The sequence below is a fragment of the Temnothorax curvispinosus genome, unplaced genomic scaffold, assembly GCF_003070985.1.
Source record: "Temnothorax curvispinosus isolate PA1 unplaced genomic scaffold, ASM307098v1 QBEX01010159.1, whole genome shotgun sequence".
Lineage (NCBI taxonomy): Eukaryota > Metazoa > Arthropoda > Insecta > Hymenoptera > Formicidae > Temnothorax > Temnothorax curvispinosus.
Genome location: NW_020219939.1, coordinates 46,927 through 60,788, shown reverse-complemented (window position 1 = coordinate 60,788; position 13,862 = coordinate 46,927). Strand labels below are relative to the sequence as shown.

The following is a 13,862-nucleotide window of genomic DNA, read 5'->3' as shown; positions in this document are numbered from 1 at the left end:
GTGTGTTTGCGTCGCAGATTATACAGAGTATAATCCCGATGACCTCGCTCTGGATTTTCGCGATTAATCTTGGATAAACTTCGAATCAAGTTTTCCATAGTGCGACATGTGATTTCGAGACATATTATCTTCAAATGTGAAAAATTACTTTCTTTTGTTAAGTATTTTATCAATACACGTCTCACCGCGTGTGTTATTTCGCAAACATTCTGATAAACTATGCGCCGCTCTCTTCTCCACGATAGCGATGCGGAGAAGTCGGCGGAAGAAAGTAAGAAAACGCCAACGACGACGCGGCGCTTCCTGTCCCCGGATATTTTTACAAACGGCAGCAGTCGTTTTCTCGCGAGTCAAAAGGGGCGGTCTTTCGTTCGAACACGTGCATCCCTTATGGCCAGGCGCGTGCATTCAAGTGCATGACGTACCAATAAAGTGGAAACTGGCAGTGTAATATCGCGTTTTTTTGCAACGACGAGAGAATTGCCTTCTAATGACCACGGGAAATAATAATAAACGGAAGGTTTTTTCCGCTTCTCGGCACTCCGTTTTCGCGCACGAGATCGAGAGACATCGAGAATTATCTCACACTTTCGCTCCGCACGACTATGATCACGCAAAAACGCATCAACTGTCACTTTCTTCCAGAGCGCGTTACCGCGCCGATTAAAATTGATTTCACGAACAATGATGTTTGATGTTTCCCGCATCATTACGCGTAAAACATAATTATTTTCTTATGTGCTTTGTATAATTATCCTTTGAATTTTTTTAACAGCGTTTAGGAGAAATTTTAAAATAATTACAAGCGTAAAATAAAATAGCGCAAGAATAGAAAACGACGACCAATTTAAAAAAAAAATTTAAAATCATCATTTAATTATTATCTCCGCTTTATGGTACAGATATTATCGCGACGTTAAAATTCAGGAGAGTGTTTACCGGTATCATCCGGAGTTGACCTCGCAGAGAATCCCCGAAAATCATTACTTCTGGCAACGCCAACGGCCGGGGTCACCCGTTTGCTCGAGTTCCGCACTTCCGGGATTCGAAAATTTAGGGCGCCTATCGGCCGACTGGCGCCGATTTGGCACACTTTCCCGACCTGTCGCAACGTATTTCGCGAGCCCTAAGCCCGCGGTGCGCACTGTGTGCTGTGTGTTTCGCGCCCAGCGGACCCTCTGGCCATAAATTCCGATCTCTCGCCCTCCGGAGAGCGGATCTTCACCCGAAACCTAACCCGCGCAACCCTCGTTATTGCAATTTTTATCCCGCACAACTCCGTACCGTCCTTCGAACGGAAAGTTCTGGCGTACCGTGAATTTTTTATGTCCCTTTTATTTGTGATTTTTTTCTTTTCCCTTGAACTCCAACGATCTCAATTATCCTGCTCGAGGATTCTAACTCGCGCATTTCGTGATAATCTCGATTCCGCGCGGCATTCTCGGCATAAGTCTAAGAAGAAATGTTTATGTTCCGCGTATTCTTGGCGCCACTTTACTCGGAATTTTTCCGGCATTCTTTGTCGTCCACGCTTCTGGAATCCCTAAATCGGGCAGAAATTTTCGTAATAATTTTAGCACTGTTCGTCTTAACATTCTTCCGGCGTCCTTCCGGCGTCCTCGAACCGTGGCCGTCTTTGTTCCACGACTTCCACGGGGCACGGACTGCGTGCGGCTTCGTAACGCAGGTATAGCACGTTCCTCCGGCTTTCTTCTCTTTCTCCTCTCTTTCGTCGGTCGGCCAACGACGTGCTGCTGCCGGATGCCACGCCCTATACGTGAAAAAGGCATAAAATCTCGTTACGACGGCCTAGTCAGGCCGAAAGATCATCGTTATCCCATGAGATACGATATATAAAATAGGATTAGAGTCCCGCGGACGCGAAACTCGTCGCCGTCGCTCTTGTGACATATTTGAACATCAGGTGATACGATATATAGCAAGTGTGCACATCGGCAATCAATAAATTGCGTTAAAATATTAATATCGTATATGACGTATATCTAACAATTACAATGCTTCTCTATTTAATTTCCCCCGATGAGTTGATAGTGTTCATATTATCGAGAAACAACCGCTGCTCGACTGCTCGTTTTCCATCCGACTACAGCGCATTTTACGCCTTATCAAATCGACCGTCTCACAAGTCAGTCCTGTCAGCTTCTTTCTCGACGCTACTGACGATGGCATAATCGACCAACACAGTATATTCTTTGTAAAGAAGTCCCGTTCGCTATATGGTTGCACGAAAAACGTCTCGAGGCAAGGTCAATTGTGAATAGAAATGCCTTTACAGGGTACCGTAGAGATGCTTCGCCAGATGTTTCGCTAGAAATCATAGCTCGAGAGTATCTTCATATAGAGTATAAGATAAATCATATTATATCGCAAAAAATTAAATTTTCCTGCGGTACGAAAAGGTCGCGTTTAAAATTCTTCTGTTAAAATGAAATTTTGTTTTTAACGACGAAAGTCGAGCCTGCAATGCTACAGGGACACTCTGTTGAGTCAGGCTTCATAGACTGACTGTGAGATTTATTCTGAAGTGCTCGTTCTCGCACGCATGGCTCTCATCTGCGAGGCACGTACGCGCACATCAAGTTCGAGGTGGCAGTAGAAAAGAAAGGGAGACAAGGGCGAGCTAGATGAAGAAGGGCTGGGGGGAAGACATTTGAATGCGCAAGAAAATTATCTCCGCTCTACTCTTTCTCGCACCCGGCGAGAACGATTATGCGTGCGCCGGCTGTCGCAGCTGTCGTCGGTTGCATCGCGTCGTCGCGTCGCCGAGAGTTAGTCGCGTGCTGCGTCTCGAAAACGTCGAATTTTCACCTGCACATTCCTATATATGCACACATATGGGGGCGCGTATCGCATTAATGGAACTGCGAGCCTGTCGCGATTTCGTTCGCCGCTCTCTGCTCGCAGTCGCCTCGCACGTTCAGCTGCTCGAGATAACGACTCATTGAATAATTCCGTGCGAGAAATAACGATAAAATAAAACAGCAGGTGACGGCAGGAGTTGAGATAAATGCAGAACAAAGCGTGATGAATTAATTAATAAAAATCGAATATCGAGATTCTGTTCCTCGTAAGAGAATCATTACGTTGAAAATATAAAAGTTTCAATAATCCGCATGATGTCAAGGTTTCATTACGCCGATAACAGAGGCTTTTATTTAAAAAATTGATTTTTTTTTCAAAGATTTTATACACAGCTGTTTTAACTTGATTTAATTCTGCGATTACAACACGGCAGTCTGAAGCGCTTATTTTTAAATCGGCATCTTAATCGCTGATTTAAAAAAAAAAAATTAAGATTTTAAAGACTGTTTATGAGACGGTTCGAACGAGCCATTTTTACCCGTGCGAACGAATTACCGGCTCGCGAGTATAGCCCGGCAACCGGCAACTCGTTATGAAAGTCATATTAGTGCGGCGATCGGCATTTTACGACACAATGAATTCCACGGCGATATTAGTTCTGATTTTTGCGCAACGCAATTTTCGAGTCACTGCGCTTCTGTTAAAAATATCCGCAGCTGCATCGCTATCATTGTTATCGCAAGCATAAAAGCGTTCAATATCGTTGAGAAATCTCCCCTGAGAAATCTTGAGCTGCGTAGCGAATAATTAAATTTTTACTAAAGTCAGTTGAGATTATTTGCATACAGAGGATTATTGTTTATTTATTTGAATTGGTGGGATTTTATTCGTCAGAACTCAAGTAATTTCCGGATTTTAATTTCGTTTTACAGTATTTCCTTTCCTAATTATTATCAAGTTATATTAATCGTCGAGAAGTTCGATGCTATAATATTTTTCCCGTGAACGATGAGACATTTTATATAGCATAACGTATACAAGCATTTGAATGCACAGACACAAGGAAGATAGGAATATAAAAGCTTCGTGCTTCTGGGTTTCGATCGCTGCCATTTCGAACAGTGGAAGCGAACAATAGAACCGCGGAAGCGAAAAGATGGAGGCGAGAGAATTGCTTTTTCGAAGTTTTATCGAAAATGAAAGTTTCTCGTCTATTCCGTTTTTCTGTCAATGCAAAAATGATTAATATTCTCGTGCTCAACTTGTTCGAAACCGTCGCAAGAAAAACTTGTACTTGAAAAGAATATTTAAAAGCAGGCAGCTGATAGAAACTTTCTTGAAGTTGAAAATGAAAGTTTTGCGTTTATTTTATTCTTACATAAATGCAAAAAATTTCTATACTTATCAATTTTCTTAAATCTTGCTAAATAAGAAAATAATTTTCACGTTTGCAAAAGAAAATGTTAAAAAAAGATTCTACTGTGATTCTCTATGTACAGAATATTCCAACAGGATCGTCGTGTTGAAATGAGTCTAGTCTACTTCTAACACCGTTTGCTATATTTCGATGTCATGATAAAGGATATTGGCATATTTTTCGCGACCAACGGTGGAATTCGCGGCGTATTCGTAGAAACGAGAGAATTGCCCGAGTCTCTCACGTTTAGGCGGAGAGAATAGCGCACGCTCGGAACGTGGAGTGCACTTTCTTTCCACGAAACGATATTTGTTTCCTCGATTGTAGCACGGAAGACGCGGAGTCGATTGTGCCGCGAAACGTAAATGACACCCGACGTTTGTCCAGGCCGCTTACTTCGCATATTTTAGTTTAACGATGCGGCTGTACCGCATCGTTATACATCGCGTGCTGAATTAAAACGCAATTATGCAAAGAGCTACGAACTGCCAATACTTTTCTTTCCAGATTTCTAAATATCCGTAAAATCCGTAATGAAGTAATCGCAATCAGAATCCATAATACGTACAAATAGGTAATATGTACTGTTTTAAGAATACATCACAACAATATACATTATATAACTTTATTCAAACTTTAATAATCCTACATTTACATTTTTAATTAACAAATTTTTATGAAAAATTATTTTAGTTTTGCTAGGTATATAATAGTTGAATGATATATAATAGTTAAATGATATAATAGTTTTAGTAACTTACCTCACACATCCTGCATATTTATATCTTTAATACAGAGAAACATTTATGTACTAATTATCTCTGAAAAAAATGCGTGTAAAAATAATTTACAATTTTTTAATAAGTATATATATTTGTACACCGTATTCGCTATTCCCAGATAAAGATCATTTCTAATAAGAAACGTCCCCTTTCAGTAACAGTGACATAATGAATATTTCCCTGCTGCGGTAAGCATTACAGCTTGTGTTAAACTCTCAAGTGTGTCGTGCTCGACTGTGTTAATAGAAAATAACGTGATGCACCCCGGGGCGACCAAGTTCGGTCGTTTGTTTTAATCCGATTCGAGGGGCACAATAAAAAGTCAGGCTTGCGCGTAAGGGGAGCTGCGCCACGCCGCGTCGGTCGGAACGATACGCTCGCATCTGTGTATCATCGTCAAATTAAATGACTCCATACCATCTTATTGGGTCGTAAATTCCGATCTAGACTCACGCATCAAGCTGTAATATAATCGGCGGAACCGCTCGTTGATTGAGATAAATCGCCATCGAAACGAGATCCAAATGTGACTCGGAATCGCGTTATAGCCGAGGGATGATACACCGAGATACAAATAGGGATAGTGTGCTCGAAAAAATATTATAGGAGATATAAGAATATAAGGCAAGAAAATCATTCCAAATAGAGAGTTTCAAGCTATAATATACTGAAATATGTATACCTATCTTTAAAATTTTCTGTCAAAAATACGGCAATTTCGGAGTATCTAGTATTGTTATCTACGATTTATTTTTAACACTATAGAACAACCAGCTTTGAATGTATATCTAGTTTTATCACATATATATCCATTAGTTTAACAGGTTTTGATATATTTAGATATACAGAAATTCAAAATTAAAGTAGTGATGGAAAATAAACTGGCATATATGATCATTTTTTTTATCCCAATCGAAGTCAACATATACATTCCGGCAAAAACACTTTAATAATTTTTGTAGTTTAAAATAAGAAATCTGATGAAATAATATCCATTATTTTGACGGGTTTGATTGGTCTAGTGTTAAAATAGTGTAAATCTAATTTTGAAATGCAGTGCATTTTAAACCAGATATAGATTCAAACCAGATATGGTGCGCGCAATTTATCACTTATTTTTTAAAAAGCTCTTGAGAATTTTGTTTTGAGAAAAACAAGTATTTTATTTAAATATATGCATACATATGAACGAATGTACAGACGGCGTCATTAATGCTTTCCAGCTGTGTTCTGGGGATTTCTATAGTGTACGTTACATGTACTATGCCTTCAGGTGGAAGGCATTAATGACGCCGTATGTACATTGTACATATATATTTCGAGTTATTTCAGGATAAAAGTCCGGAATTGAAAGGTGTGCGCCACAATCGTTGGACACAATCCTAGACTTAGATCACGAGAGATCGCGGAATCGGAGAATGCGCGAACTTAATGACATCTGGCTCCGAACGAACGGCTTTTCAGACTTTCGCGTCCGCCCTCGGGCTTTCGCGACTGGCTATTCCCTGAGATCTATAATGAGAGGAGATAAGCCGTTCTCATTGCAACGATACCGCTCCGACACCTTGTTCAAACTAAAGCAATTACATCGACAGGAAAGTTTCGCCTCGTAGTCTAAGCACTTTGACTAAGTGAATCTCGCAAAAGGTCGTCAATATTAACGCCGGTTCTAACTTTTTTCATCCTTCATATTGACTGCACAGATGCAGACCACCAACAAATTTATCGTTGCAATAAACTTCCGTTGTCATTTAAAATCCATCTTGCTTTTAAAATCTCATTATTCATAATCGATAGATTTATGGAATTGTAAATTATTTTTACACGCATTTTTTTTTAGAGATAATTAGTACACATAAATGTTTCTCTATATCTAAAAGTTTTTCTATTTTTTCAAATATATGTTTTATATATATTTACCAGATATAAAACTAGAGAATAAATTTTAAATGATTTATAGCAAACTGCGACAATTATTGATTAATTATTGGCGGTTGTGATATATTTTGAAAAGCGTCGAGAACTTGACTAGTCATGGATGAAGCTTTGTCATCCGATATTCCCGGGAAGAGGTCGAGAGATGATGTTTAGTCACGTGAATGCGGGTGGTCAGTAGGGTCGACTGGAATATTGGAATAGTGAAGAACACTCCGGTGAAGAGAGTTACATGCCGCTTCCGTTTCTGGGCGTACGTCGTGGGCGTGCACGAAAACTAAAATCAGTCCGGAAATCTGCGCCGGAAATAGCCGGTTGGCGCCGCACGATCTCTCACGTGGGTAGGCCGCGACGCGGGCAACAAAGGCTGGCAAGGAGAAGTTTACAGCCGCGAGAACGACGTCTATTGAATCCCAAACGTTTGCGCTCTAATGGAGATTTAATCATGCCCCCGAAATAACATCTCGCGCAATCGACATCACGAACATCGCCGCAATTTTAGATCATTGTTCAGTCTTATCTCGCGTTCGCGTTCAAGGTTGCCGAGGTTGGAATAATATCGCGCTAGAAGATACATTGACGCGTAACATATCGGGTAACATGGAAGGATATCGACTGGAAATAAGGGTAAACCTGCCAAGACAATTCTAATATAACCGTTCATACATACGTTATTAACAATTTGTTTTGAATATCGTAAGCTCGTCTAGCTTATTTATTCTTACTAAATTTTTCTAAAAGATAAGTCAATCTTTATTTTTCTTTAAATATGCCACAAAAGATATAAAACTTTATTTCAAGTAATTAATGTTACGCTCTAACGATAGATTATAGATATGAATCGTACGGTAATGACCACAATATAAATGCAATTTGTGTCGGCAGCTTGATAACTTAAAAAGAGCTCGGGATTTGCTTAGGTCCCTTTGCTTCGACGCAATTAAAAGGGTCAAAGTCGAGAGAGTCTAGTGCTGGTGGATATCGGAGGAGCATGAAGAGTGCGTTCGGTATTAAAGCACGCCTGGTAAGACAACCCTGAGTGTTGTTAGAGTGGCCGATGAAAGGCCTCGACACTTGTTGACCAAGCCGAAGGGTTAGCCAGGTCTTATATTGATGTGACGCAAAGAGCATGGGCGATTAGATCCGTAACTTCATAAGTGAACAGATAAGAATGGAACAATTAAACAATCTATGCTATTACGCGAGTTCTTGAAAAATCATGCAATTTCATTCGCTACTAATATACAAAATTTTTCGATCTTGAACCTAGAAAATACAACGAGTATTTTAGCGGATAATTTTAGGAAAATTTTCAATCTGTATAATTAAAATAATTATAATAATATATAATTACATAATAATTATAATAGCGATCAAAATAATTAATAATAGTAGTTGCTTTATTATAATGTATTTAATTTAATTATGATGGTTAAATTGTGAGTTAAAACGCAGAAGAGTAGAATCCGCTAAATTAAAGCCCGCTCAGAATTTAAAGATTCAAGATTCTTCTGTGCGCAGCAAAGAGACAGGAAAAAAATCAGTAATAACAATCCTGATGACAGTTCTTAATTTTTCGCGAAAATTTTCACACGCAGTCTTCATTCATTCGAGTCTCGGTTACGGTGGATGCATCGCATCACCACGTTACAGCGAATCGCGTTACGCGTGCAATGCACACAAAAACCAGCAGTAGCGGCAGCGGCGGCGGCGTCGATGCAACGCGGACACGCGCACTCCGCTCTTTCACAGACCAGAGAGTCACAGTCACGGTCACGCTTCGAGGGTTGGACACTCGATATAGGGCGGGCACGGTGGAAGCGCAACGTTCGGCGAGTCTGAATGAAAGAGGAAGAAGGAGAGAGAATGGGCAAGAGGGAGTGTGGGAGAAAAAGAGAGAGAGAGAGAGAGAGAGAGCGAGAGAGGGAAGCGCGAGGTCGTGGAGTAGCACCCATTGATCCCATACTCTATCTGCTTCTCCCCATCGCTGTCTCTGTTCTTCGTTATCTCCCTCGCGATCTCTTTTCTCTCTGTAATTTTAGCACTGTTTGTGCAGATACTTACATACTCGATTATTACATGTATATTATTTGCTGTTGCGCATCTGTCATCGAACAACGATTTACTTTTATTTTTTATTCATTCTTTATTTAAATAAAGATTATTTATTTATTAGATCTCCTTAAGTTCGATTTTATGTGCCTTAGAAGTAAAAAGTCTTGTTTTAGGAATTTAAATAACTCATTGTTCTATATAATCTATTTTTATCATGATCGACATCATAATTCTTACTCGTGTCGCGTGTCTGTGCTTTTATTTGCTCAATCACAGCTTTAAATAACTAGACTACCTTTCGAATCGTTACCCTACTTTTTCTTAGTATTATAGATTTAGTTTCCGGAGTCATTTGTTCTTATCATTATTGCCTGTATTGTTGTGCCCCAGCTAAATTACTTCCTTTCACTCGATCGCTATTTATTCCTGGGGCGTGCTTCTCGGAGCACATAATAAACTTCTACTCTATTCTACTCTCTCTCTCTCTCTCTCTTTTACGTGCCGGTATTGTTCCTTTTCTGCTGCTTCGGTATAGATGACGAACAATCGGGGAGAGTCCATTCCATCGTGCACCTGGAGACCGACGCGACGCCGAGTTTCTCTGAGTCTCGTTTCCTCATTCGACATTTTTTCCGCCCAAAAACCAGCGGGATCACTCGCGCCTCCAAGTGGAACGTAGAAAGTGCCGGTCAGCCAGTCGACGCTGAAAAGCGCGAATCGCAAACGATTTCTCCGCGACCGGCACGGCGGCACCTCGCCAGCACGTTGATAATATAGCTCGAAGGAGCAATTAGCACCGCCGAAAGGATCGGTCGAGAAATTCTTGCCAGAGAAAAAGAGAGAGAGAAAGACGATATAAAAACTTACGCGTCTAGACTTAATAAAGTATTATAGGTCGCGTGTTATGCGAAAGTTGCGATCTTATAAGCAAGAATTATCATCGTAGATTACTCCAAGTTTCACGAAGAGCAAAGTTTATCGGATTATTGCGTTCACGAGGATTTAATGATGAGCCGTTTTAGCACGATAATATATCCGGCAAAAATGTATGGCAACAGACTTTTGTCGCCACTGGTATTCAGTGCAATTAAGGTACACAACAAATGCGATATATCTTATCTGCTTTATCGCACGACTCGGCAAATATTTATCGCGCCAAGAGGAGCCGGGTATCGGGTGGGGAGTCATACTATTTAGCCTCTGCGTGTCATTTTGCGTTGCGACTGGCTAGGCGAAAGATTCGTTCGAGGGAATCGCGGAAAGTTGCCAAAACTTTTCATCACGCGCGAGATCCCATGGATATCGCTAATCGCAAGATGAAAAATCAAGTTTCTAACGTACGGTCGCGGGTGAAGTTAAATTTCAAGTTGTAGCAAAATTAAAAATGAAGTGAGGCGAGTGCAGACGATTGATTGTTGAATAAGGTGTGCAGGACATTTTTCTCGCAGTATCCGTGCAGCGTTCGCGGTGCAGAATCTCGAGGAAGAAGTGGTGAGGGAGGAGGATCCTCCGCCGCATCCTCCGGCACGCGGAGGGTGAGCGAGAGAATTGCGACGGAGGAACCGGTGCGCCGTACCGGTGATGTGTACGGGGGTCGGGGGGGTAAGAGGGGAGAACGGACGAGCGAGTAGCGTGCGCGGGAGGGTGGAGGAGAGCCCGCGACTAGCAGAACGGAGTGGAGTGGCGAACGAGAGGGCGAGAAAGAGAGAACGCCGAACGGTCGAGCGAACGTGCGAGCGAGCGAGCTAACGGGGACCAGAAAGGAGGGCGGAAGAAGGGGGAGAGACCCGTACTCGCGCGCTCGAGAGACCGAGAGGGAAAATCCGGTTGCCTGGCGACGAGCCATCTAGTTCGATCCCAGCCAGCCACCCGACCAGCCACCCTCCTCCGGTCTCTCCTCGTCATCGTCGTCGTGGTCGTCGTGGTCGTCGTCGTCGCAGGAGCGACGACACCGCTGTGCCGAGGGGAACGGTGCTCCGCTTCGCTCCGTTCCGCTCCACTCCATTTCGTTCCGTTCTGTTCTGTCACCGGTCCCGGTTTTCTTCCCGAGAGCCGAGAGATCGGCAGCGAGAGAGAGAGAAAGAGAGAAGAGAAGCTGCCCTTCTTTCTCTCTATCTCTCTTTGGGATCATTTTCTCGCCGTTGGTCGCGTGGGATGCGTCCGGTATCGAGATCGCGGATACCGGACCATTGTCAGCGCCTTCGTTTCCGAGCCGCAACGAGCTTCGGATAAGTCGGGAAAATGCTGTTCTGATCGCGGCTCTCTCTCCGCGTTGCGAGGCGTCGTGTGTACGGGGCGATTCGATATCTTGGACACGGTGGTCGTACGTCGTTGTCGGTGTGTGAACTTCCGACGCGGGAACATTTCCGAAGGACGTTTTGCGCTGAGAGTTATCCAACTGATCTCTTCCGTGGCGCGAGTGTGTGTTTCATCGGTGCTCGCCTGTCACCTCGACGTGACAGCGTGGGAAATTGCGAGTATTACGCCCTCGCTCTTTCTCTTTCTCCTTTCCCTTCGGCGGCGGCGCGAGGGAAAGAAAGAGGGACCGTGGCAAGTGCGTTTCCCAAGGACGTCGTCCCAGCGCATCTCGCTGGACTGCGTGCGCGCCCACAGGTGATGTCCTTCGCCTGCCACTAACAAAGCGAGAGGAACTGCGCCCGGCGTCGTTTTCGCCACAACGAAATTATAACAGCAATGTTCTCGCGAAGAGAAGAATAGACAGGAACCGCGGTGCGTTCCCCGTTCACGAATGACTTCTCGAGAGGAGAAGGCAAAAAGAAATTAGTTTCATACGCACAAATAATATTTATTTACTCGAAATAAAACGTATTAAATAAATGTTGTGTAAAATTAAGACAAATATAAATGTCCATCACTAGCAACATTTTAACGCCCAATTCGGAATATTGCGTCAAATTGCAACTAGATATGCCACTGCGTCGCTAATTAGTTGGAACCACCTAAGTTGAAAAGTACTGCAGCTATAAAAGGAAAGAGATATTCATTAAGAACGAGATAAGATTGATAATTATTAAGATAATTACCAAGAATCAGAATCCTCTTCTAATTCATTATAAAAATACAAGTCAAAGGGAGGCTATTTCGTAAAAGAGAAGAGAAGGTGATGAAATCATTCATTGTAGGATTACAATACGTACAGAAAAAATTAAGAAAACGCGACGAGGAAGAAAGGAGAGCAAAGTATATCGATGGTAGGAAGAATTTATGAGGGCAATTTCTTTCGGCGAGATCGACGACCCGATTGAAGTGCACGAGGGGCAATAAGAAGTGGAGACGAGGAAGATGAGCCTGGACCGTCGTAGTTCGCGGAATCTCGCAGGCAGGATCGTCCTGGGGACGACGGCGGCCGCGGTGGCCTTCGATGGAACGCCGTACGGTTCAACGACTTAGAGTTGCGTCCATAGAGCTACGACTTATACGTAACGTTCGCGCTTAACTGACTGCCCCTTTCCGGACCGTGGCGTAATACGCGACGTAGCATAAGATCGCTAACTATCGGAGATCGATGACAACGTAAAAGCTGATTGAACAACGAAGAAAATTCACGTTCTTTTTTTCCTTGACATGTAAATCTGGAAATAAATCGAAATACAGGATAGTTCCTCCCATAGGAAATCGAATTAAATCCGTCGAATGATATGGCAACGTCTACATTGGAATCCACGACAGAGTGACAACCGTACATTGAGATCTACATTATTCGAGATTAAAATGCGAGACTCCTCTTTGACTCGCCGCGCAATTGTGTTCGCGACTCGCGATAGAGATCTCGCAGATACGTAATTTAGATTAAGTGCGCTTCGTCGTGATAAGAAGAAACTATCTTGTTTCGGAAGAGGCGCCGCATTCTGGAAAATCCTCGGATCTCTTTCTCACAGACAGAAATCTACGAAATTCACGGCATCATGTTCCAGTGCATCATACAGCAGAGGAACGGCTGGATCCATCCCTACACTCCCGATACCAAGGATGTCTTCCCAGGTACCGTCAAACGAAAACTTTGATATAAATAAGTCTAATAGATCATCATGCGTGCATTCAACTCTAAAGGTGATACGAAATACAAACAGAGCTATACGATATAAGTCTAAAAAAGAAGATATCGGATATTGGAAATTAATCAAAATTTCGATGAGACAATTTTTATAGCAAGATATTTAATACTTGAATATAATGATATTAACATAAAATAAATAGGTATTATGTGCGAAATATTACGTATTTACATTTTCTTACGTGTCTACATTATTCGAGTATCTTTTATTAAACCATGATACTCTTCTCAAGGTTCTTCAATTACTTAATCTAAACTTTCTTTTTATATCTGGGATCATAGAAAACAAATTATATCTTACAAGAAGGAATTTTGTTCCGCTAGAAATTAAACTTTTTCATTGAAAGTCTTTTTACAAAGAATTATTAAAACGTCAGAGCAATAGATCGCCGTCGCCTTATGCATATATAAATTCAAGGAATTGTGATTAATATTTTCGACTGAAGGCTTATTTATGAGGGAATGGCTTTTATATATGCTGCGTGATGTCATATACAATATGGGAGATCTACGAGGATACTCAACACTCATATCGCAGGATGGCGGTGCGGGCGTTCGTTATAGCTGTATAGAATTTCTGATGGAAGAGGAGTACGCGAGGGAGCGTATGACGCATGGAAAAACGCTGGAAGTTAGAAGATAACCCGCACTGATAACACCGTAGTCGTAGTAGCGAGCGAAACGAGCAGGGAAAAAAGGATAATATAGTCGAGTGTAGTTAATTTCGCTTATAATTGCCGGTTAACGAACGCTAGCGGACGCATTTTTGCCGTTG

General features: G+C 42.1%; 1 protein-coding gene across 2 annotated transcripts in view; it reads left to right on the top strand.

Annotated features, from left to right (window-relative positions):
• Positions 1–13,862, top strand: part of LOC112459823 (SLIT-ROBO Rho GTPase-activating protein 1-like) — a 59,296-nt gene that overhangs the window by 8,216 nt on the left and 37,218 nt on the right. The window contains exon 1 of one of the 2 annotated variants that reach the window (XM_025024153.1): positions 10,643–13,014. The exons of the other annotated variant lie outside the window; for it this stretch is intronic. Coding sequence (XP_024879921.1) covers positions 12,939–13,014 — 76 coding nt within the window. The 5' untranslated portion in view covers positions 10,643–12,938. Of the gene's footprint in view, positions 1–10,642; positions 13,015–13,862 lie in introns of those variants that run through there. 2 annotated transcript variants of the gene reach the window in all.